The 22,945-nt window shown below is 48.6% G+C and overlaps 1 protein-coding gene across 7 annotated transcripts; it reads right to left on the bottom strand.

Annotated features, from left to right (window-relative positions):
- Window positions 1-86: 86 nt before the first annotated feature.
- PGPEP1 (pyroglutamyl-peptidase I) lies at window positions 87-17,512 on the bottom strand. Of its 7 annotated transcripts, none has more exons than XM_081075673.1 (6): window positions 17,408-17,512; window positions 15,309-15,361; window positions 5,769-5,885; window positions 4,218-4,450; window positions 1,639-1,842; window positions 87-1,519 (listed from the first exon to the last, which is right to left on the bottom strand). In XM_081075673.1, the coding sequence occupies exons 1-5, from the start codon at window positions 17,439-17,441 to the stop codon at window positions 1,650-1,652; spliced, it is 630 nt and encodes a 209-aa protein (XP_080931799.1). In that variant the 5' UTR covers window positions 17,442-17,512; the 3' UTR covers window positions 87-1,519; window positions 1,639-1,649. The 7 variants fall into 7 exon arrangements, with proteins under 7 accessions (XP_080931799.1, XP_080931800.1, XP_080931798.1 ...); XM_081075674.1 differs by adding an exon at window positions 12,831-12,938 and having other exon boundaries at window positions 87-1,842; window positions 17,408-17,476; XM_081075672.1 differs by having other exon boundaries at window positions 87-1,842.
- Window positions 17,513-22,945: the final 5,433 nt, after the last annotated feature.

The raw sequence follows: 22,945 nt of genomic DNA, 5'->3' as shown, positions 1-22,945 counted from the left end.
AATGACATCACACACATCAGATGTCTCGGGAGACACTGCAAACGCAGACTGGGGACATGGAGGGGGTGTTTCTGGCGGGGGGGGGGGGCTGGCATGGAGAGAGGAGCAGAGGCCAGATTATTTCAACCTGTCAGCCACAGGCCACTGCCAAGCACCCATCTACTCCCTTTTTCCCCTCCAGAAAAAGTCTTTAACTCAAACCGATCAACCTGGTTCCCAAGTGACAGAGCAGCTCAGCAGAGGCAGGAACCACCCTGGACATCAGAACGGGAGGGAAAGAGGGTGAATGTTTAAGAAAACAGAACAAAACAAAAATCTCAACTGTTTTAAAAAGAACTGCATGCTGGGAAACACTGACGTGATCCAACACAGCATCAGATTCCAGCTTACTTCACACTTAGGCAAATGATAAAACTGCATGTTCTCCAAAAAACAGATGAATATTTCCAAAACGTGTGTTTTTTCCAATTGGCTTCATGGTTGCTGCTGCCCTGGTGTCAAGGTCCAGCTGAATTTAGTTGCCTCCGGAGGGATGTTACTCTTTTCCCTGGCTGGGAAGTTCGAAGTTGCCAAAGAGTGAGATAAAAATTGACTCCTGAGTCTGGGTGTGTCTCCAAAAGCCATCTACACAAAAACCTGCTGGCTGCCTCCTGCCCTCCTGCTTAAATGTGCCAGCACACACGGGGCTCAGCAAACTCTGGACCCCAGGCCCTGTGGCAGCCCCCCACACACACACACTCAAGGAGAACAAGAAACTAGTCCCCAGCACCAAGGCTGCGAAAATCCAGGCCAGATGTGGGATGGGTTTGGAGCTGCTACAAATTTTTACATTATTAAAAAAAAAAGTCCTGTGCATGTTGAAATGACAAGGTCTGCTTTCCCACTGGCGGCCCACTCCAGAGCTCACGGCTCAGTTCAGGTGTTGAATGGATCAGCCAAACTTATCAATCTCCTGGGGCAGCAGACGCCCCTCCCCTGTGGTCTGGCCATCGGCCCAGTCCCAACCTCAGGGTTAACCTCCAAACAAAGATGTGGGTCCAGTTTTCCAGGCAGGAGGCAGAAGGGGCAGCACCCCAGAAAAAAGAAGACACTTTTGTTGTTGGCTACAGCCTGTGTTTTAACCAAAGGGAATATAAATTACTCTGTGCACTATTGTTTAAAAAAAACAAAACAAAACAAACAAACAAACAAAAAACCCATGCCATATCCCAAGGGGGCCTTTTCTGAGACTGTCCGGGCTGTTGGGACACAGCTCAGGGCAAAGACTCTTTGAGAGGCTTTTAAGTTTGGGAAAAACCAGTCACGGGATGGAGGGACTCTGGAATCCCTTCACCAGAGACCTAGATAAGCAGGTGACCAGGTGGCCCCAGCTGTGGGATCGCAGAACAGAGGTTTACCCGACCAGGGTTCTCTGAGGAAATCCACACCCATGGGCTTCCCAGCCATTGTAGCCACGTCCCCAGATGCAAAGGGAAATTGATTAAAAATTCTTCAGCCGACTTCTTCAAATTGATCAGCGCTTTTGCGGAGAAAAAGAGAGAGGAAGTGTGTGAATTGAAATGTTTGATCCAAATCAGATTCCCAGACAAAGGGGTCTGTCCCCTCCCAGGGTCCCTGGGGGATGAGGTCTGAGGAGACCTGCGCGGCTCTCAGTGTTTGTGGCGACAGTTGATTTTGCCTTCTGACTGCTCCAGGACACCCAGCATCTCCTCGATGATGGCCCGCAGCGCCCTGCCCAGCTGGTCTGCATTGTACGGCTTGCCCAGGGGGGGCACATGGACAAAGGCTGAGCGGCCGTGACTCTGGTACAGAGAGGTGTAGTAGGTGAAGTCGCAGAGGTACCTAAGCCGCAGGGTGCAGTAGGCAGGAGGGAGATCAAAACATGGTCAGACTGACAGAACAGCCTCCATCCAAACCCCCTGTAAGACCCCCAGCCTCACCGGACATCCACAAGGTAGAACACTGCTTCTCCCTCCCCAGGTCAGCAAACATGGTAACGCCTATTGCTGGTGCATAGGTGGGATGCAGGCAGTGTGAGATGCGGAGAGTGGGATTGCCAATTGCCCCGGGGAAAGCAGTCTGGCGGCTAGCAAAATTACAAATGCATAGTCTTTGCGACCTGGTAGTGCCAGTTTTTAGAAGCTACCTTTAGGAGCCATCTGTGTGAGGGCACAGGAAAGATACACAAGGTGTTTGCTGCAGCGTTATATATAAGAGCAGAACAGGAAACAACCTACCGGGGTCTGAATGTTTATGTCTGCCCCCACCCCCCTCGTCGCCCCAACGCATATGTTGAAGCCCTAACTCTCAATGTGATAGTATTAAGAGCTGGGGCCTTTGGGAAGTGAGAGCCTTCATCAATAGGGTTAGGGCCCTTTGGGAAGAGACCCCAGAGAGCTCTCTCACTCCTCCCACCATGTGAGGACACGGTGAGAAGCCAGCTGTTGGAGGCCTTCCTCAGAACATGACTGTGCTGGTGCTTTGATCTTGAACTTCCCAGGCTCCAGACCTGTGAGCAATTCATTGCTGTTGTTTATAAGCCCCCTAGTCTGTGGTATTTTGTTACACCAGCTCAAACAGACTAGGACACAACCTAAAGGCCCACGGACAGAGGAGTAGCTTAATAAACTCTGGTTTATGCACACAGTGGAATACCACGCAGCCATTCTCAAGGCAAGCAGTTGATCCAGAGAAAAGAAGAGAATTCACTAAGACCCAGTCACATGACCACCAGTGAAACCGAGGAAGGGAACGCTCAGGAAAACGCAAACCATGTCACCCCCTCCACACAAAAGCAAAGCAAAACAGGGCAAAATCCTAAAGCAGCAGGCCACGTGTTCTCTCTATATATATACGGAAACGTGGGTGATAGGAGATTTCATAATTTAAGTCTCTAATTTAACAGAGGGATTGCTAAGGGGAAGGAGAGAGGGCAAGATAAATTTTCACAATGGGAACATACGAAAACACATTCCAGAACTGTCTATGCAATTTAAAACTAGTGTTTAAAGGAGACTGATGGCAAAGTCAGTTACTCCTGTATTTAGTCAGTCAACTATACTTGCCACCTGCTGCTGCCTTTGGGCTGAAGTAGTGTAAGAAGGGTTCAGCAGTCAAGGTACCCACTGCCGAGAGGGAGTAGAGCAGAGGACACTACTTGGTCTGGGAGGTTGGGGAGGCCTCCCTAAGAAGGCAACATGTTGGAGCTGAGACCTGAAAGAGGCCTCATCAGAGGGAGATGGGTTGGACAGAGGCCAACGCAGGTGCAAAGGCCCTGAGGCTAGAGTGCGCTTGGTGTGTTTGAGGAACAGGAGGAGGCTGGTGTGTGGGTCTGGAATGCAGAGGATGAGGGGAGAGTGGAGGCAGATGAGGGTGGCGAGGTGGGCAGGGACCAGACAGAACAGCACCTAGGGATGGTGAGGAGAGGTTGGGATTTTATTCTAGGGGCAGTGGGAGCTACAGGAGGGGTTAAGCAAGGAAGGGATCTCATCTGACTTAAATTTATAAAAGACCTTGTAATAGTTTCCTTCTCAAATTCATGTACACCCAGAACTCAGAATGAGACGTTATTTGGATATGGGGGATGGGCAGATGTAATTAGTTAAGATGAGGTCATACTAGACTAGGGTGGGACCTAAATCCAAGGACTGGTGTCCTTATAAGAAGGCCATGTGAAGACAGAGGCAGAGATTGGGGCAATGCATCTACAAGCCAAGGACTGCCAACGGTTGCTGGCAGCCACCATCAGCCAGAAGAGAGGCAGAGAACAGATTCGCCCTCAGAGCCTCAAGAAGGAATAAACCTTGTCAATACTTTGATTTTGGACTTCTAGCTTCCAGAACTAGGAGAAAATAAGTTTCTGTTGTCCTAAAACACCAGGTTTATGGTTGTGTTCTAGTTGTCACAGGAAAAGAACCTAGAAAAGAGACTATTTGGAGAAGGACTAGCAGGTTTGGGGCAGAGGTGATAGGAGAAACATCAAGGAGTCATCTGAGCAGCATCCAGATGGGAGACGGCAGGGGCCTGGGTGGGGAGACGTGGGCAGATCCAGAATCAGAATCAGTGGGACCTGTTAAGTGTATATACTTAGCTCTATGGCTCATGCATGTGAGTGTTTGGCCCACCGAGGCCAAAGTCAACACACTGGGCTTGTTCAACACCAGCCTGGGCTTTTGGAGGAGGAACACCTCTGCGCACACCCACCCCTGGTGCCCTACCTGCCAGCATCTTGTGAGATGGTCACCGACACATCCAGGCCCAACGTAGTGACCCTCTTACATACAGCGTCCATGTCGATGATGGAGTCAATGCTTTCAGGACCGTCCTCCACACAGCACTGGGAGCCAGGGCAAAAGCGGCAGTTGTCCAGCCCTTTGTAGCCCTTGTTGTGCCCACACTTCTCCAATGTGACTGTGGTCGCCATGCCTGACACACCCACGTGCACCACCAGCTGCAGACAGACAGGCAGGGCTTAACAGGGTCTGTCCCTAAGAGTGGGGGTCCCCGCGGCCAAGGAGAAGGCAGTATCCTCACTGGGCTCTACCAGGGGTTACATTGTTTCTGACCTCTTGCTGCTGGAATAAACCTACAGTCACTCTTGCAGAAAGGTATGCCAAGTGAAACATGCAAGGATGTTCACCGCAGCTTTGTTAATGCAATCAAATACTGGAAACAACCTCATTAGCCACTTGTGGGGGTTGGCTAAATTATGAACTACAATATAGCTGTTAAAATGTCCAAAGTGGGCGGGCCTGGTGGCTCAGGTGGTTGGAGCATGGGACTCCTAACGCCCAGGTCACCAGTTCAATTCCCACATGGACCAGTGAGCTGTGCCCTCTACAGCTAAGATTGTGAATAACAGCTCTCCCTGGAGCTGAGGAGCCGTAGGTTGGAGTGGGCTGCCACAGGCTACTAAGTGCTGCCACAGGCTGCTGAATGCTGCTGGTGGCTGCCCTGAGCTGCTGTGAGTGGCCAACCAATGACTGGCGACTACTCAGCTGGGGGGAGCGCAAGGCTCATAACACCACCATGGGCCAAGGAGCTGTGTCCTACGCAACTAGACTGAGAAACAACGGCTTGAACCGGAGTGAGGGGGGAGTAAGGCGGAAGAAAGGGGGAAAAAAAATACCCAAAGCAATTCTGTAAGGAAAGGTCTTTAAGACATATCACCAAATGCAAAAGACAAGGTATACCTTCTAGGAATCTAATCTAAAAATAATTAGAGATGTAATAATCTTTCAATGGTCACTTACAAGGGAGAAAAAAACATGGAAACAAGTGGCATGCCCCATAGTAGGAGAATGGTTATATTAATAAACAAAAATTACCCAGAGATTAAAATAATATTTAGGGAGAATTTTTAATGACCCAGATGATTAAATGCTCATGATAAAATACTTATAAAAGCAGGATACCAAATTGAATACAGTTTAACTTCAACTATCAATTATTGGTGTGTATGCTTACACACAGAAAGGGCATTGTAAGAAAATATGTGAACATTTAAAATATAGGCAGCCACAGGTGACTCTTGGCCACTGAGCGCTTGACATGTGGCTGGTACAAATTGAGATGTACGATCAAGTGTAAAACACACCAGATTTCAGAGACTGGGCACACAAAAAAGAATGTAAAATGTCTTATTAGTGAGTTTTTAAAAATGTTGATGACATGTGATGGCAGCAGGACCAAAGCCACATAAATCATCCTTGCCTGGGGCGCTCACCTGCAGGTCCTGATGAAGTAGCACCTGCCTTTGCTCCACTCACCTGCGGGCTGTGTTTCTCCCACAGGGCGGGGATGAGCCTCTGCACAGTCTTGTACTCGACAGGAATCTCATACACATGCAGGTCCACGCTGTCACCAAGCCCCAGCTTCTCCAGCTCCTGGAAGCGAGAGGAGAGGGAGTGTTGTGGCATTAGGTGAGGGCTGCCGAGACCATGCACGCCCTGGAAATAAACTGACCCATCCTCAGAAAGCAAGCGGGGCTCCTGACTCACTGTGTGGAGGGGGAAGATGAGTGTGCTGGTCTGCCCCCAAACTCCTCCCTCATCCCTTTCCCCACCCATACTTCTCGAACTCTCTGTGCACATCCATGAGCGGTGGTCTGATGCTGCAGTCTCTGGAGCTAGGTTCCCAGGTTTGAACCCTCCCTGTGTGACTTTGGACACATTACTTAGCCTCTCTGAGCCTCAGTTTCCTTATATATGAAATGGGGATGAAAAAGTACTTGTGAGCAAGGCGGTGAAAAGAATTAAATAAATGAATTCACACTAAGACTTCCAAGCAATGCTTGGCACATTCTAAGAGCTCAAATAATGTTGCCTACTGTTACTGCTTTTGTTGTTGTTACACTTTCCCTCTGGCACACCTGAGAAGCATTATTTTTAGACATGGTACAGGGTACATAGCAAGGGCTCAGTATACATTTATAGGTGGACCCAACTCCATGGGGGTAGGACCTGGACTTGGGGTGAGGCAGCTTCAAACTTGATCTGTCTGGCTTTTTAAAAATATACTATTTTAATGTCCTTATTTACTAATTCTACCGTCTGTGTTGTTCCTGGCTCTGTGACCCATACACACCTATCTGAGAAAACACATAGTATTTCTTGTTACCTCATTTGTATCCTTTGGCAACTGTGTTTTCTGCTCTCAGTAGGTGGTTTTGGAGATCTAGCTACATTGTTAAATCTAAATCTTGTTCCTCCCCTTTTCCATACCACATAATATTCCATCTCAGAAACTAGCTGCCATGGATGTAAACTTTCCCCTACACTGGAATATTGAAGTGGCTTCCAATTTTTCTCAATTATAAGCCGTGCTGCAGTGAACATCCTTGAATTATATACAAAATTGCGTGCACACTTTTCCGGGAAATACCGATGCTTTCCTCGGCTTTTCAACGTGCTCCACTGAGGGTCTACCAGTTCACTCCGTGCAGGCCCCCCACGTGGCTGGGCCAAGGCTCAGTGCATAGTAAGCCCAGAAACCAATTTGCTGGAGGAACAGTGATCTTACCAGCCCGGGCACCCAGAGGCAGGCAGAGATGTTTGAGGATGAAGGTTTCAGCTGCACATGAAAATCTGAGCATTCTTTATAGTAAAATTAATACTTCAAATAATAAGTATCAGTAGGGCTGTTTCTTATTCTTAGATCTCATGCAATGGTCTTTAAAACCCTACCACTGCCAGACGTTATCCATTGCTGTGGGGGGGTCCCAGGAAGAAGCATTTTTTTGACTGGCTTCATTGAATTTGCTGTAGGTGAGTTCTTGCATCTCCTGCAGCAGCTTCTAGATTTCCTTATCCAGTCACCTGACCTTGCTATCCACGCTGTCCCAACTCTGCACCTAACCACTGCAGTTATTCTTCCCACAGCCTAGAAAGGCAGGTCCCTCCTCATGGTAGGTAATTCCATATTGCGCCTCAAAGAGGGTGCATCAGGTCACCTGGAGACAAGAACACCTGGAGGGTGGGTGGGGCACAGTGGGTGCATTGGGGGTGCCTTAAATGCTGACACCAGGAACTGGGACCCCATCCTCTCACCAAACCCGGAGACATGCGGAACTAGGAAGGGCCCCCTGAGAAATCCCACAGCCTGACAGATGAGGGCAGAGTGTAAACCTGCATCCCAAACACGGGTGCCTGAGAGAGCTGCAGACTGCTGCTGGGGCAGATGGCTAAGGGGGGGAGGGGCTTATGTTTTGTGTGAAATTGATTTCAAAACATTTAAAATATACCAAAGGGAACACCTGATAAAATACTTCACGTTTCCCACAGTCATTTTTCTTAATCATTCGTATTTTTATTCTTCGTGCTCCCTTTCCATCTAAGCCTCAACTTCTTGGACGGTGCTATTCTTTAAAGAGGCTATTCTTTAAAGTGTTTGAGGACTTGGAGACAAAGCAGTCACGTGATTCCTACGGGACTGTATTGTTTTTCACACTGTCAAACCCCTGTGAAGGAAGGAAGGAAGGAAGGAAGAAAGAAAGAAAGGCAGCTCTTCATTGCAGATGGGGGAGGGTAGTCAGGGGTGTGGCTTCCAGAGCCAGGGGACCAGATTAGTCCTCCCCTCACTCACTGGCTGGGTGACTTTGGGCAAGTCACTCACCCTCTGTGCTTTAGTTCCCTCATCTGTACCCATGTTATAGGGAGGAGAAACAAAACAAAACAATACACATGAAGGGCACAGTGCTTAAAAAGGTCTCAGAACATGCAAACTTAAACTATATTTTAAAACATGAATGCACTTCCTTAAAAAAAAACACACAAAAGCAATTTCTGCCTAAAACGGAGCCATAAGAATCAAGTTTTACTTTCCTGTTTGGAACCCCTGGGCGGAAAATTGACAAAATGTGTAAAATAACAGTTCTCAGACATTTAGTTGAGGAGTCAAAGAGGATGTTCTAGAAAGGGTTAAGAAGGCTACAGTTTGAAGGGTGGAGTCCCAAAGAGGAGATATAAGGCGGCCACTGAAGGGAGGGCAGGGGTGAGGAAGAGTGATAGAAGTGCTTGGGGAGGGAGGGCAGGCAGGAGAGAAAGGAGTGGGGGGAATGGATATTTATCCAGAGATCTTTTGAGGATCCAGGGACTAATGGGTGTATATGAGCATGCTGAGGCCAATGACACAGCTAGTGACTTGAAAGGATCAGAGGGAACAACCCTCAGAGCTCACATGGGGCTGGAAATACGTGGTGTACCCACTGGCCAGAGTGGAAAAACTTCATGAGGAAGTGGGGGGAAATTAGCCCTGGGAATAAAGATTGCTCTGATCCTGCCTAACAAAGCTTAACAGCAAGCCTTGAAAGGATAAAACTGTTGCCAATAACTTAACTGTATCTCAGAACAAAGCTCAAGAACATTTAGAGGAAATACAAAAGTATCCCGCACACCACCAGGTGAAATTCATAATTCTGGTATCTAACTGAAACTTACCAGTCATGCCAAGAAACAAAACTACCACCAAGGAGGAGGAAAATCAATCAATAGAAACAGAGCCAGCAACAACACAGATGGTAGAATTAGTAAATGAGGACATGAAAATAGTATATTTTTAAAAAGCCAGACAGATCAAGTTTGAAGCTGCCTCACCCCAAGTCCGGGTCCCATCCCCATACTTCAGAGACATGTACTACCAACCCACACACATTCCTGAGGACCCATACACACCTATCTGAGAAAACACATAGTATTTCTTTTTACTTCATTTGTATCTTTTGGCAACTGTGTTTTCTCCATTCAGCAGGTGGTTTTGGAGATCTAGCTACATTGTTAAATCTAAATCTTGTTCCTCCCCTTTTCCATGCCACATAATATTCCATCTCAGAAACTAGCTGCCATGGATGAAGATGTTCCCCTACACTAGAATATTGAAGTGGCTTCCAATTTTTCTCAATTATAAGCCGTGCTGCCGTGAACACCCTTGCGCACATTTCTCACACAATGTGTGAGGCATAACATCTGAGAAGTGGCCTTGCTGCACTCCAAAATCAGTACTTATTTACCATCAAGTGATACTGCCAAATCAAAGCTGCTTTCTGACCTCAGACTTGGTGCGTCTTAGAGACAGGGGGAAAACGTTAGGGTAAAAATGAGTCTTCTCCTAATCCCCAAGAGGAGACCCACTGAGCTCTTTTCTGTCCTAAAAACCAATTCAATGACACCAAAAGCACAGACAATAAAAGAAAAACTAGAGAAACTGGAGTTTATGAAAATAAAAACTTTTGTGCAAAGAACACAATCTACAGAGTGAAATGAGAATGGGCTGAGAGAAAATATCTGCAAATCACATATCTGACAAGGGATCAAAATCTATATAAAGAATGAGTATAACTTAATAAAAACCCTAACAACCCAATTTTAAACTGGGCAAAGGGCATGAATAGACATTTCTCCAAAGAAATACATACAAAGGACCAATAATATAAACATGAAAAGATGCTCAACATGATTAGTCATTAGAGAAATGCAAATGAAAACCATGGGATACCACTTCACACCCACCAGGATAGCTTTTTTTTCTAAAGGAAAATCACAAGTGTTGGTGCGGTGGAGAAATTGGAACCTTTGTGCACTGTGGTGGGAACGTGAAATGGTGCAGCTGCTATGGAGAACGGTAAGTCCATTCCTCAAAAATATTAAACATAGAATTATCATATGCTCCAGCAATCCCATGTCTAGGTATATACCCCAAAGAATTGAAAGCAGGGTCTTGAACAGGTATCTGTACACCTATGTTCACAGCTGCACCATTCATGTTGATGTAAGAAACGCCCAAACCTGTAGAGAATTTTAATGATTTTATTTGAGCCAAACTGACGACAACTACTGGGAGGGAAAATCTCAATAGGTTAAGAAAATACTCTGGAGAATGACAGTTTTGCAGCTTATTTTATACATTAGAATCAAAGGAAGAGACATAAGGAGCGTTACAAATACATTGCCTATGTAGTTAATTTCGGTCTCTGAGTCTGGAGGGCGGGCCACGCTGGGCTCCTCTGAGCTTGTCAGCTTTAGTTATGTGGCCCCTTTTTATTCTACATTCAGAATAGCCAAAAGGTGAAAACAACTCATATGTCCATCAGCTAATGACTGGATAAACAAAATGTGGTATATAAATACAATAGCATATTATTCAGCTTTAAAAAGGAATGAAATTCTGACACCTGCTACAATGTGGATTAACCTCAAAAACATTATGCTGAGTGAAACAGCCAGTCACAGTGAAAGGTCAAATACTGTGTGATTCCACTTACATGAGGTCCCTAGAGGAGTCAGATTCATAGACAGAAAGTAGAATGGTGGGCGCCAGGGGCTGGGGGCGGGGGGATGAGAGTTAGTGTTTAGTGGGGACAGAGTTTCAGTTTGGGAAGATGAAACAGTTCTGGAGATGAATCACCACTCACAACAGTGTGAATGTGCTTAATGCTACTGAACCGTGCATTTAAAAACGATTGAGATGGTTACGTTTTATATGATGCATATTTTACCACAATAAAAAAATGACTTAGAAGAAAAAAAATTTAATTATATTTACCTTTATATCTATTTATCTACCGAGAAAAAGAAAATTTAATATAATGTTAATATTTTGGGAACCTGGGTGTGAAAAGCCTTTGCACTATTTTTTTAACTTGTCAAATTATGTTTTAGTTGAATGGAGATAAAGATGGTTCCTTCTCTCCCCACCCCCTCGCCCAGGGCTGGGAGGAGAAGTCTCCGGCAAAGGCTTTATCTTGGCCCCGGGTGAAACCATCTCATCTATCCTTACACCCCATCAGCGATGACCCCACTTGTTCTTACCCTCCCGTCCCCTGTGGCTTGAAACTTTCCTGCCCCATGTCTTTTCCCCAAGACCCTGGCAGCCTCTTCTGGCAACAGAAAATAGGTGGAAAGGCCAGGAATTAAAGGAATCCGTATCTCAGGCAGAGTGAGGACTGAAAAGGATCACCATGATTTGTCCAGAGTTTCAGTCAGGGAGTTGTCCGCCACCTCAGCCCTTCACAAGCCAAGCAAGTCAATGGGGTGGCACCACCTTTGAGGGCAGAGGGACCAAGGTTGCTGAGAATTTGATTAGTGACCAATCTAAGGAACCCTCTTTGGGAAAGAGAAACCGTTCCAGTGGCCACCGTGACATATGATGTGCCAAGGCTGGATGGCCAGCTTGGGGTGGCAGACCCTCCCAATGAACCCTCTCTGTCCCCCTCTCCAGCATTCGTGGGATGGCTACTTGCCCGCATCAAATCTTAGTGCTAGGAAAGGAGCTGGCGTCACCAGGGAGCCACGGAGTGAAGCACTGTCTTGACCTAACCTTGGCTCTTCATGTCCTCCTGGAGCCCACCTAGCCCCTCCCCAATGGGGGAAAAATACCTAAACTATGAAAATCACCATCAAAAACAGGCACACACCCCATGGCCAGCAGCCCCGCAGAGAGGCGTCCACTGTGTGCCAAACACCCTGCCAGGACTGTCCCTGCTGCTGTATTCTTAGGAGCAAACCTTGGAGCCCCCAGCAGAAATATCAACGGGAGGAGGGGTGAGTCAGGAAAAGAGCCAGTTGGCCCCCTGTACAACGCAGACTGAGCCAGCGTAACCAGCACACACGGGCACAGAAACTGTGCCGTATGTTCAAGACCAAGCAAAACTGCTTTATGGTGACTGAGCTTAAGATGGCAGCAGTTCCCGGGGCAGGGTGGGGAGGCAGGAGAAAACGTGCCAAGTGGATGGTAACGTTTTCTATCTTGATCGAGGTATTGGAGACATGGGCATAAATACTTGTCACTGAAGTGATGGGGACACTGAAGATCAGCACATGTGCCTGTATGCAAATGATTCCCCAGTTTCAAAAAGAGCAATGGAGGGGAAAGAGCAGCTATGAAGTTTGTCTGCAGCTACTGCAAGAAGTGGGTGGCCCATAACCTCGCTAAATTCTGTGCCTGTGAACACTTTCTGTTCCAACAGGGCCAACCAGTTCTCTTGGGGGGCTGGCAGTGGACCCCAAGTCCCATAACACTTTGCAGCAAGCGCTGAGCACACACCGTGAAAGGAAGGGAACGGAACAGGCTCGGGAGCCCCAGACGGTGCATTGTCTACACCCTGTCTACCTGACAAGACCCCGCTGCGCGGCCGCGTCTGACCGATTCCCTTGACCCCACAACAAAGACCCCCTTTGTTCCCTGGTTAATATCCTTAGCAGGTCTGTCTAGACTCACTGTGGCAGTAATTGTCCCGTGATATCACCAGGACCTGTGACCCCGGCTCCTCCTCGCCCACGAGGGCAGGGAATGCTCCAGACACCCCGAGCCAAGGGTTCCCAGCCCTCGGCACCTACCTGGGCCTCCTAGGAAGAGACATGCAGCTGCTGTCCCACACCACTTGGCAGGGATGGGACACATAAAGAACATAGGCCCTCCTGTGAGGGGTGCTAAGGAGCACCATCCTGAGGAAAGACGAAAAAGGGGGGTCACCCCTCAGTTCCCACAACTCCCACCTCTTGATGGGGCTGGTGGAAAAGAGTTCACTCTTTGCTGGGGAGCAAGTTCCCTCACAGCGTGAAGAAGGAAGGGGTGGAAGCAAAAGACAGACAGAGAGATGGAGACGGAGAAGGGAAGAGAGACAGAGAGACTGAGACTCACAGAAAGGCCAAGAGAAATACAGAGAGAGACAGAAGGGGAGAGACAGAGACAGAAACAGAGATGGAGAGAGATGTAAAGAGAAGGGGAGAGACACACCAATTGATAGAGACAGACAGACCCACAGAGAAGCCAAGGGAAACTGAAAGAAACAGAAAGGAGGGAGGGAGGAAGGGGGGGAAGAAGGAGAGGGAGAAGAAGAGGGAGAGGGCGTGAGAGAGAAGGGGAGAAACAGACAGGGAGAGAAATTAGTTGGTCTCTGCGAGAGGAGGGGTTCCTTCTACAGATGGCAACTTAGGCTTCTGAAAAATCAGTTAAGACAGGAAGTAACACTGCTCACTCCATTCAACCAACCCCCCCGCCCCCCAGGTGACCTAAGTCAAGTGCCCCTGCAACTCAAGTCTGGACAACATGGAGCACACTTAAGGCCTATTTTCTTGAGGGATTGATTTGACGCATCCAAAGGCTGCACTCTTTTCACAGGCAAATCTGTTTCATCCAGGGCAACTAAAAAGCACCCATGCAGCTCGGGCAACCCGCTGGTCAATCTCACAGACGCTGCACTGCGCAGAAGGCGCAGGCCCTAGCGCAACTTCACTGACCCTGAGTCTAGAAGACGTTAAGTAAGACTCACCTGCGGTGGCAATAAAGTCAGCAGGGAGATTTACAGGGGGTGGGGGTGGGGGAGAGGGAGCTAGCTAGGAGGGACACAAGGGACTTCTGAAACAAGGAAGGACGGGAAGGGGCTGGAATGTTCTAGATCCTGTTCCATCCACATGCGTGTAAATTTCCATGGAGTTTACATGGGATCACGGATTCACAGGATGTCTGTGACACTCCAGGTTTTTTTTTTTTTAAGAAGGGTAAACAATCAAGTCTTGGCAATTTGGCATCTTTTTAGCTCGGAAATGGTGGAGAATCCTTTCTTGTTTCATACACTTGAGGAAGAAAATGGAAAGTCTTCCAGGGGTGAGGTCTGGAGAGATGAGCAACTAAAACAGAAGGGGTATTTCCCCTCTGGCAGGCAGCAGGACGAAGAGCTGCCATCCCCCGCCATCCGAGTCCCAAAGCTCAGAGGGATTTCCAAAGATTGTTTAATTGATTTTTCTCCTATTTAGATGCAGATCATCGTGTCTGGGGCCCAGGAATTCAGACACACGGCTTTGTGTCCACTCAGCCCCGTGAAGGCTCTGGTCTGAAACTCGCACAAAGCCAGACACACACGTCTTCAGAAACACGCTGTTTCCTTTTTGTCTGGGGCTCCAGGGAGCGGGTGCGATGAGCAAAGCCTCGGACATGCTCCCATCTGCAGGGTCCGGGGGACCCTGTCCCTCTGTCCTACTTGCAAAGCGGAGTTAAAAAAAAAAAAAGTGGCCAAAGTGTTTGAGGTCTGGAGCAGGGGAAATAAAAAAAAAGGTGGGGAGAGGCCCAATTAGCTGTTGACCCATCAAGGTTTCTCCCAATTCAGGGCTCTGGAGTGGAAAACAGGCAATGCTTTAAATCAAGGAGCTAATGGGCTAGGATTAACTCGAGTTTGGCTCCAGTCTCTGCAGATCTGATTTATATAAGGCGAAACCGTTCTCTTTCTCTCTGCCTATTGTTCCCCAGTCTGTCCCTCCAAATGCCCCATCTGACAAAGACTGGAAGGCTCACTGGTTGACACCCCGCTCAGGACAACGGGAAAGGCGCCCCCACAATATGCAAACTTTTCCTCCTCCAGCTGCTGGGAGGTACCAGTGAGGGTCACTGTACCCTCTCTACAAGGTTACTACATCCCCTAATATCCCTGCCTGGTCACCCCCAAACCTGACTGAGGCATGGAATAATTCTGAGGCAATGCCACTATGGTTTTCTGGCTGTGTGACTTCAGATAACTTTCTCTGGGCCTCAGTTTCCTCTTCTGTAAAGTGGGTGCAGGAATAACTGCTCCTAACCACGCAGGGGTTGTTAGGAAAATTCACAGTGCTGGGCTGCAGAAAATGCTTAGTCTAGAGCAGTGCTCAACACACGGCAGCAATAGCGTTGCTATCTGGGAAGATGTGTACATCAGACTGAAATATTTCTCAGGAAGCTTCAGGAGCTGTTCTCGTTGTAGGTTCCTTCCTTTCTTTGGTGCCAAATATTTCCAGCAGGAGCCCAGCCCCCAGCCTGATTCCTACCCTCCGGATCCCAGTTACCTGGACAGCAATCCAGCTGGCATTCACAGTGTGCTCCCCAAAAGGACCAAACCCTGAAAAAACAGTAAAAGTATCATGTCACCGCACAGTGGCCCTTCCTAGCCTGCCCAGGGCCAGGCTGCTGCCTCCACGTGGGAGAACAGAGCAGGGAGCTGCAGGAGCAGCTGCCACCTGGGACAATGTCAGGGGCCTGTCCCTAGTTCTGGGGCAAACCCAGTGGTGCTTCAGAGCTGCCCCCCTCCCACACACAAACACTGCCTGCTATTAACTGAAGCTGTATGTCCTTTCCTTTCCTCACCTATACCTGACTCTTGTGCCCGGCAAAAGGCCAGTGGTCTCCTTTTGCCCCAGAAAAGGCTAGCTTTGCTCCCTTCTCAACTTTCTCCATTGTGCTTGACCCAGTGCCTAATTATTTTATCACTGTCTTCCTCTGGGGCCTCTCCGCTATTCTGGAAATGCAAGGGGCTGGAGGCACTCCGTGAATCACCACCGAATGAAGAATGGTCCTTAAAGGATGCATGTGGGTGTCTCTCAGGCCAGGCTGTCTAGACACCATCCCACCACCCTCCTTCCCACTTGCTCACACTCCAGACCCATTTACAAACCAAGACAGTTGCCCAGAAATGTGCTAAGTGCTCTGCCTGTTCTGTGGCATTCAGTTTCACTGCACTGCCTTTCCCGGCAATGGTATTTCCTGGGCCCATTTCACAGAAGCGGGACTGAGGCCCAGAGAGGTGAAGCCAGCTGCCCAAGGTCACACAGCAAGAAGATGGAAGAGCTGGGATTCAAACCCAGACCTATGAATCCATGGCTTACTTCCCTCTTCTCATCACTCTGTCACCCTGTCTAAAAAATAAACATCTCCAAGAGAGGCTGCCCAGGAAGCATGGGTCACTCCAGCTAGGCCGAGGGTCCCAAGTGGTGCCAGGCCCTGGGAGAGATGCTGTGCCCTGGAACAGCAGGAACCACCACTCCTCCCCCCCCACACACACACACACAAGCTGAGTCAGGACCTCTCCACTCCCTCTCTCCTCCTGCATGGGCTGCTTAGCCACTTACAAACAGGGTGACTTCTGTGAGCCTCAGTTTCCCCCTCTGCAAAATAGAGACCGTTAAGATGTCATGAGCTCATTCAAGGAATATGCCCAGTAGGGTGGGTGCCTTCATAGTCAGCACTAGAGCGACAAAGAACCAGATACACGAGGGCTGCAGGGGGCGGTGACCCCCCCACCAAATACACACACCTGTTAGTCAGGTGAGTGGTTTCTTCCATCTTCCTGGGAATTCCAGGGCCAGATCTACTCTCCCAGGCCACAGAACAGTTGTGTGAACCTCAGCTGGATTTCCCACTCCGACCCCTCCAGACAGCGGATCAAAATGACACACACACACCCCCAGTCACACGCCTGGCGGAAGTTGACGCCCACGTGGCCACGAGGTGGAGTCTCCTCGAGGAGGAACAGTTAGTTTCGGGAGTTGGTGACAGCGGGGACCGCGTTCACCCACAAACAGCTCTGGGAAAAAAGATTTTGACCAAGACGATCCCTGGCACAACCGGAGGGCGGCCGGGCATCCGAGGTCCCTCGAGCTCCACTTGGCCTGCCTCTCGGGAGCAGCCCCCCCATTAGTGCAGGGCTCGGGGAGCAGTGGCTGGCAGGAGGTTCATCTGTCACCGGGGCACTTCCTGCCCGCAAATCGGCCTTTGTCCCCTGGGGCCGGGGGTGGGGACGGGCCCGACCAAGGAAGGGGCAGGAGGAGGAGTCCAGTCTAATCCACCGGCCGGACAGACGGAACAGGCAGGTGCCCGGAGGGTCACTGTGTCCACCCGGGGAAGGAAGGACGCCAGAGGGCCCTGCTCGGCGCGGGGCAGGCGACCGGACCCTCACGTCCCTGCCCGCACGGACCCTGACACTAGAACCACAGGAGCGCCCCTTCACTTTCTACATCGCACGGACGGAGCTGGGCTCCTGCGGGCGATGACATCTTCCAAACCTGGCACGACTTCCAGCACCTGCCCGGCCCGGGCCACCGCGCCCCTCCGGGCCCCACCGCTCCGGGAGCCGCCCGCCCCGCCCCCGGCCGCCGCCATCAGCGCGTACCCGTCACTACCACCGCCTTCCGGGGCTGTTCCATGGCGCTCCGGCTGCACCTCAAACCCGCCTGAGTCCGAACTGGCGCGTCCTACGCCGCCGCCGCCCGGCCCCGCCCAGGCCCCGCCCACGGCCCCGCCGCCCGGCCCTGGCCACACCCCCGGCCGTGTTCACTCCCCCCGGTCCCGTCGCCCACCCCACCCCGGCCGGACTTCCCGGCGTAAGCGCCCCCGGGCCTGAGACGCAGCAGGCGCGCCCCGAACCAGGTGCTCAATCCAGGAGCGCCGCCCCGCCCCCTTCCCCCGCCTCAGTTTCCCCACCTGTAAGTTGGGGACAGTTCGTCCCGTAGGGTGTGGCCACCTGAACTGACTCAGGAGCTGAGGACGAGGACAGCCGGTCATTTATTCCGCAAGTGTTCATTTGGCATCTGCTGTATGCCCACTGTCGTGAATTATCAGGCCCCCCCCCCCCCCCCCCGCCAGACACACACTTCGTGTGAGCAAGGTTCCATTATTCACCTCATTTTACAGATGAGGCACCTGAGGCACAGTTCGGAAGGCTACTACGCTAGAGCCTCCTGGGATCACAGAAATGGCAAGAGGTCGAGCTGGGAAACGAAAACCTGGCACCCACAGTTGGGAGGTGCCAGAAGGTTCTCTGCAGGCTCCTCTGTTGCTAAGGAGACTGACGTGGCCCAGAGACCCTGGCCTCTCCTCCCTCCATCTTCCTACGACTCAACCCACTCTAGCCCCAGCCGTCCTCCAAGAATCTAACACAATCCTACCTCAGAGTCTTTGCACTTGCTCTTCCCTCTGCCTGGAACACATCCTGCAAACCTACTTGTTTTCTCTCCTTCACGGCTCAGCTGGAGCGTGACCTTCTCCTAGGGCCTTCCCTGTCACCTCTTCCTAGGGGTCCCCCTTACCTCCCTGGCTGAAATTACCACCACCACCCCAGCAGGTCCATCTCATTTCCTTATTTTATCCTCTTCATAACAGCGATCACTTTCAGAAATCATTCCTTGTCGGCACTGCTTCTCTCTTTTGTTTCCCATTTTTGCTGACATAAGGGTTAGGACTTCTACGCCAAGGACATGTCTCCATTACAGCCGTGTCTCTGCACCCAGTATGAGCCTGGCACACAGTTGGTCCCCCATCAACATTCATCTGAGGCCAAAATTCTTCCAAAAACAGCCAGAAAAATAAAGTTGGGGTTTCTGGCTACATCCTTCGAAACAGGGCTGGATTTTGGACTTGGGCCATTGACATCTCATTCCAAGCAGCCTTGGCCCCTGATTAACCAGTATGCTGATGAAGGCCCATATGCCTCTGGCCAGGGCCTCAGAATACCTAGGGAAGAAGTCTCTGGACTGCCCAGGAGTCGTTTGCAAGCTCAGACTGGAGGTCACACACTCAGCAGCTATTTTGGTCTCTGGCAGCTTCAGGTAGAATTCAGAAAATTCAGAGCGGGCCTGGTCTGGCTGTAGGAGCAAGACCCAAACCAAGGGGGAGAAGAAAACAGAATGAAAATCTCACCCAGAATCAGGTTTTATTGCTCAAACATGTAATAATAGTGTCTGGTGCAAAGTGCATGTGTTGCTAGAAGGCTGGGATGTGAAGAGAGGTAAGTCGGAGTGGGTTTCATTTTCCCCCATCCCACCAGAAAAAGGGGAGAAAACTGATAGCACTCAGAGTCAGTGCTGGGGGGAGAAACTGAGTCCCAGGCTGCTGCCAAGAGTGACGGGGGTAAGGCTCGTGTTCACTGGTACCCAAACCACCCACAGATACTGTTCGAGTGTATCAGTAGGTTTCTCTTTTTTTCATCTCCCAAAACCCTTGGAGGGACTATTCTTATAACATTTTGCAAGTGAGGAAACTGAGGCCCAGAGCAGCTAAGCCAATTGTCCCAGGTCACACATGGGAGGGGTCAGGATTTGGAGCAAGAGTGCTTGAGCACGTTCTTAGGGGAGGACAAGCAGAGACAAAAAAGTCCTGGCTGGAGCTGCCAAGATGTGTGTTCAAGGATTGGCTTCCAACATTATAAACACGTTGTTACATTAGTGTAACCACTAATGCAGTGTCTATGGTAGGTAAGATGAAGGGGCAGAGAGGAAGATGGAGGACACTTAAAAAAAATAAAAGCAAGTTGGTTACGTTGGAAAGCCAAGTGCAATAAAATGGTGCAGCTGCAGTGGAAAAAAGTTTGGCAGTTCCTCAAGAAGTTAAACATAGTTACCACAGGCCCCAGCAATTCCACACGCCTAGGTATAAACCCCAAACAATTCAAAGTATTAAGTTGTTCAAATACTTGTACATGAATGTTCGTAACACTATTCACAATCGCCCAAATGTAAAAATAAAATGTCCACCAAGGGATGAACAGATAAAATGTATCCAATAATCCATGGATTATTACTCAGCCATAAAAAGGAACAAAGTACTGATACATGCATGAATGAACCTTGAAAACTCCATGCGAAGTAAAGGAAGCCAGTCACAAAAGGCCACATAGTGTATGATTCCATTTTTATGAAATGTCCACAACTGCAAATCCATAGAGACAGAAAGATTAGTGGTTGCCAGAGCTGGGGAAGGGGGAATGGGGAGCAACTGCTCATGGGGACCAGACTTCCTTTTGGGATGATGAAATGCTCTGGAACTAGATAGATAGAGGTGATGGTTGCAAAACATGGTGAATGTATTTAATGCCACCGAACTGTAGATTTTAAAATGGTTTAAGTGTTGGACTGGCCCGGTGGCTCAGGAGGTTAGAGCTCTCTCCATGTTCCTAACGCCGAAGGCTGCTGGTTCGATTCCCACATGGGCCAGTGGGCTCTCAACCACAAGGTTGCCAGTTCAATCCTCAAGAGTCCCGCAAGGGATGGTGGGCAGCGCCCCCTACAACTAGCAACTGGCAACTGGACCTGGAGCTGAGCTGCACCCTCCACAACTAAAAAACTGAAAGGACAACAACTTGACTTGGGGAAAAAAGTCCTGGAAGTACACACTGTTCCCCAATAAAGTTCTGTTCCCCTTCCCCAATAACAAAAAATTATTAAAAATAAATAAATAAAATAAAATGGTTTAAGTGTAAGTTTTATGTTACCTATGTATATTTTATCACAATTTTTAAAAAGCCAGCGTGGAAGAATTTATGGAATGAAAAACAAATGCAAAAGAAAGACAAATGCACACAAATGTATTTGCAAAGGCAGCAAAAAATCTCAGAAAGGAAGAGTAAGAAATTGATAACACGGGGGCGCTTTGGGGAGGGAACCAGGATGTGGGGAGAGAGGGTGAAAGTGGGGGTGGAAGGGAGATACCGCCAACATTTCTTGCACCATGTACATCAACTACTCAGAATTAAACGTACAGACACTTTCTTTCAAAAAATCACTAGAGTTTTTTAAATTGTGGTAAAATATGCATAACATAAAATTTACCATTTTTAAGTGTACAGTTCAGTGGTATTAAATACATTCACATTGTTCTGCAACCAACATTCAGAACTCTTTTTATCTTGCAAAAGTGAAACTGTTCTCATGAAACACTAACTCCCAACTCCCCTCCCTCAGCCCCTGACACCCACCCTTCTATTTTCTGTCTCTATGAATCTGACTATCGTAGGTTACTTACATAAGTGGAATCATGTAGTATTTGTCCTTTTGTGATTGGTTCAGTTCACACAGTATAATGTCCTCAAGGTTCATCCGTGTTGTAGCAGGTGTCAGAGTTTCCTTCCTTTTTAAGCCTGCATAATATTCCATTGTATGGATGGACTGCTTTTGTTTCTCCATCCATCCATCCATCCATCCATCCATCCATCCATCCATCCATCCATCCATCCATCCGTGGGCACTTGGGTTTGCTTCCACCTTTTGGCTATTGTGAATAATGCTGCTATGAGCACTGATGTGCTAATATCTTTTAGAGACCCTGCTTTCAGTTCTTTTGGCCACTCAATTTTTGTAACTTTTTTTGGAAATAGTTTAAGACTGATACAAAGTTGCAAAAAAGTAGTACAGTTTCCCTGAACATTAACTCTGCTTCTCCCAGTGAAATGGTCTATCTTACTAACCACTGTCAAAACCAGGAAATTGAAACAATTAAACAATGTAATGGACTCAGGTACCACAGCTTCTTTCCCAGAGTTTTTAAAAAAGACATTTCATATGTAAAGAATTGTTCCTTTTAAATTGTTTATGAATTTTCTTAGTGAGAGAATGGAAGGCGGCAAGTATGGTGTTTAGAGTCAACTGGCCTGAGTTCAAATTCTGCCTGGCTCATCACATGGTGGGTGCTCTTAGATGAGTTATTTTCCCATTCCAAGCCTCAGTTTCCTCAGCTGTAAAATGGGGATTAAATAGTGCTGCAAGCTTTTTATATTGGAATAAGTTCAGAACTACAGAAAACTTGCAAAGACAGTACAGAAACTCCCCTATGTCCCTTACCCAGCTTCCCGGAATGAGAAGATCTTACCAGATGCAATTGTACAAGAAATTGACCCTGGTACATTGTTTTTAACCAACCTCCTGATGTTGTCTGGATGTCACCAGTTCTTCCACTCATGTCCTCTCCCTGACCGAAGATTCTGTAGAAGGAATCCCGTTACATGTAGTCAACACATCTCCCCAGTCCCCTTTTGTCTGGGATGGCTCTTAGGTCTTTCCTTTTTCATAATCTTAGTCTTGGAGAGAGCTGGCCAGGCGTTCTGCAGAATGCCCTCCATGCTGGCCTGTCTGATATTCTTGCCATGATTAGAATGGGGTTATGGGTGTTTGGGGAAGACCACAGAGGTGAGATGCCCTTCTCACCTCATATTATCAGGCAGGGATCCCTGATAGCCACGACTTATCACAAAGATGTAATCTGGATCACTTGGTTCAGGTGATGAGTCCTGGGGCTGCCATAACAAATGACCACCAACTTGGTGGCTTGAAACAACATAAATGGATTCTCTTCAAGTTCAGGAGGGAAGAAGTCCAAAATCAAGTGTCAGCGGGGCCACATTCCCTCTGGGGACTCTAGGGGAGGATCTTCCATTGTCTCTTCCGGGTTCTGGGGGATCCTGCTGTTCCTTGGCGAGTGGCTGTATCACTCCAATCTCTGCTTCTGTCTTCTCTGTGTCTCAAATCTCTCTCTGCCTTTCTCTTAGGACACCAGTCATTAGATTTTGGCTCTACCCTAAATCCCAGACATCTCATCTCATGGTCCTTAACTTAATTACATCTGAAAGGACTCTTTTTTCCAAATAAGGTCACATTCACAGGTTCTGGGGGTTAGGACTTGGACATATCTTTAGGAGGTCACCCTCAGCTCACTACTGGTATCCGCCAGGGGTCTCTACCATTTAAGTCTCTATTAAGTTACTTTTTTCCCCTTTCTCTATTCTTTAGAAGTGAGTCACTAAGTCCATCTTTGGGGGGTTTGTGGGGAGGATTTACATATCATTATTTTTTAAAGTGTGTTTTTCCAGGACCCATCAGCTCCAAGTCAAGTAGTTGTTTCAATCTCGTTGTGGAGGGCGCAGCTCACAGTGGCCCATGTG

This window comes from Rhinolophus hipposideros, assembly GCF_964194185.1.
Source record: "Rhinolophus hipposideros genome assembly, chromosome: 16".
NCBI lineage: Eukaryota > Metazoa > Chordata > Mammalia > Chiroptera > Rhinolophidae > Rhinolophus > Rhinolophus hipposideros.
Note: the sequence above shows the minus strand (reverse complement) of the source record. Positions and strands in the feature narration are given on the sequence as shown.

Coding starts and splice junctions, on each gene's coding strand:
- PGPEP1 (XM_081075677.1), bottom strand. CDS start 17,441: ATGGAACAGCCCCGGAAGGCGGTGGTAGTGACGG. Junction 4,451..5,768: donor GGGAGAAACACAGCCCGCAG/GTGAGTGGAGCA, acceptor GTCTGTCTGCAG/CTGGTGGTGCACGTGGGTGT. Junction 1,803..4,217: donor ATCTCACAAGATGCTGGCAG/GTAGGGCACCAG, acceptor TCTCTGTACCAG/AGTCACGGCCGCTCAGCCTT.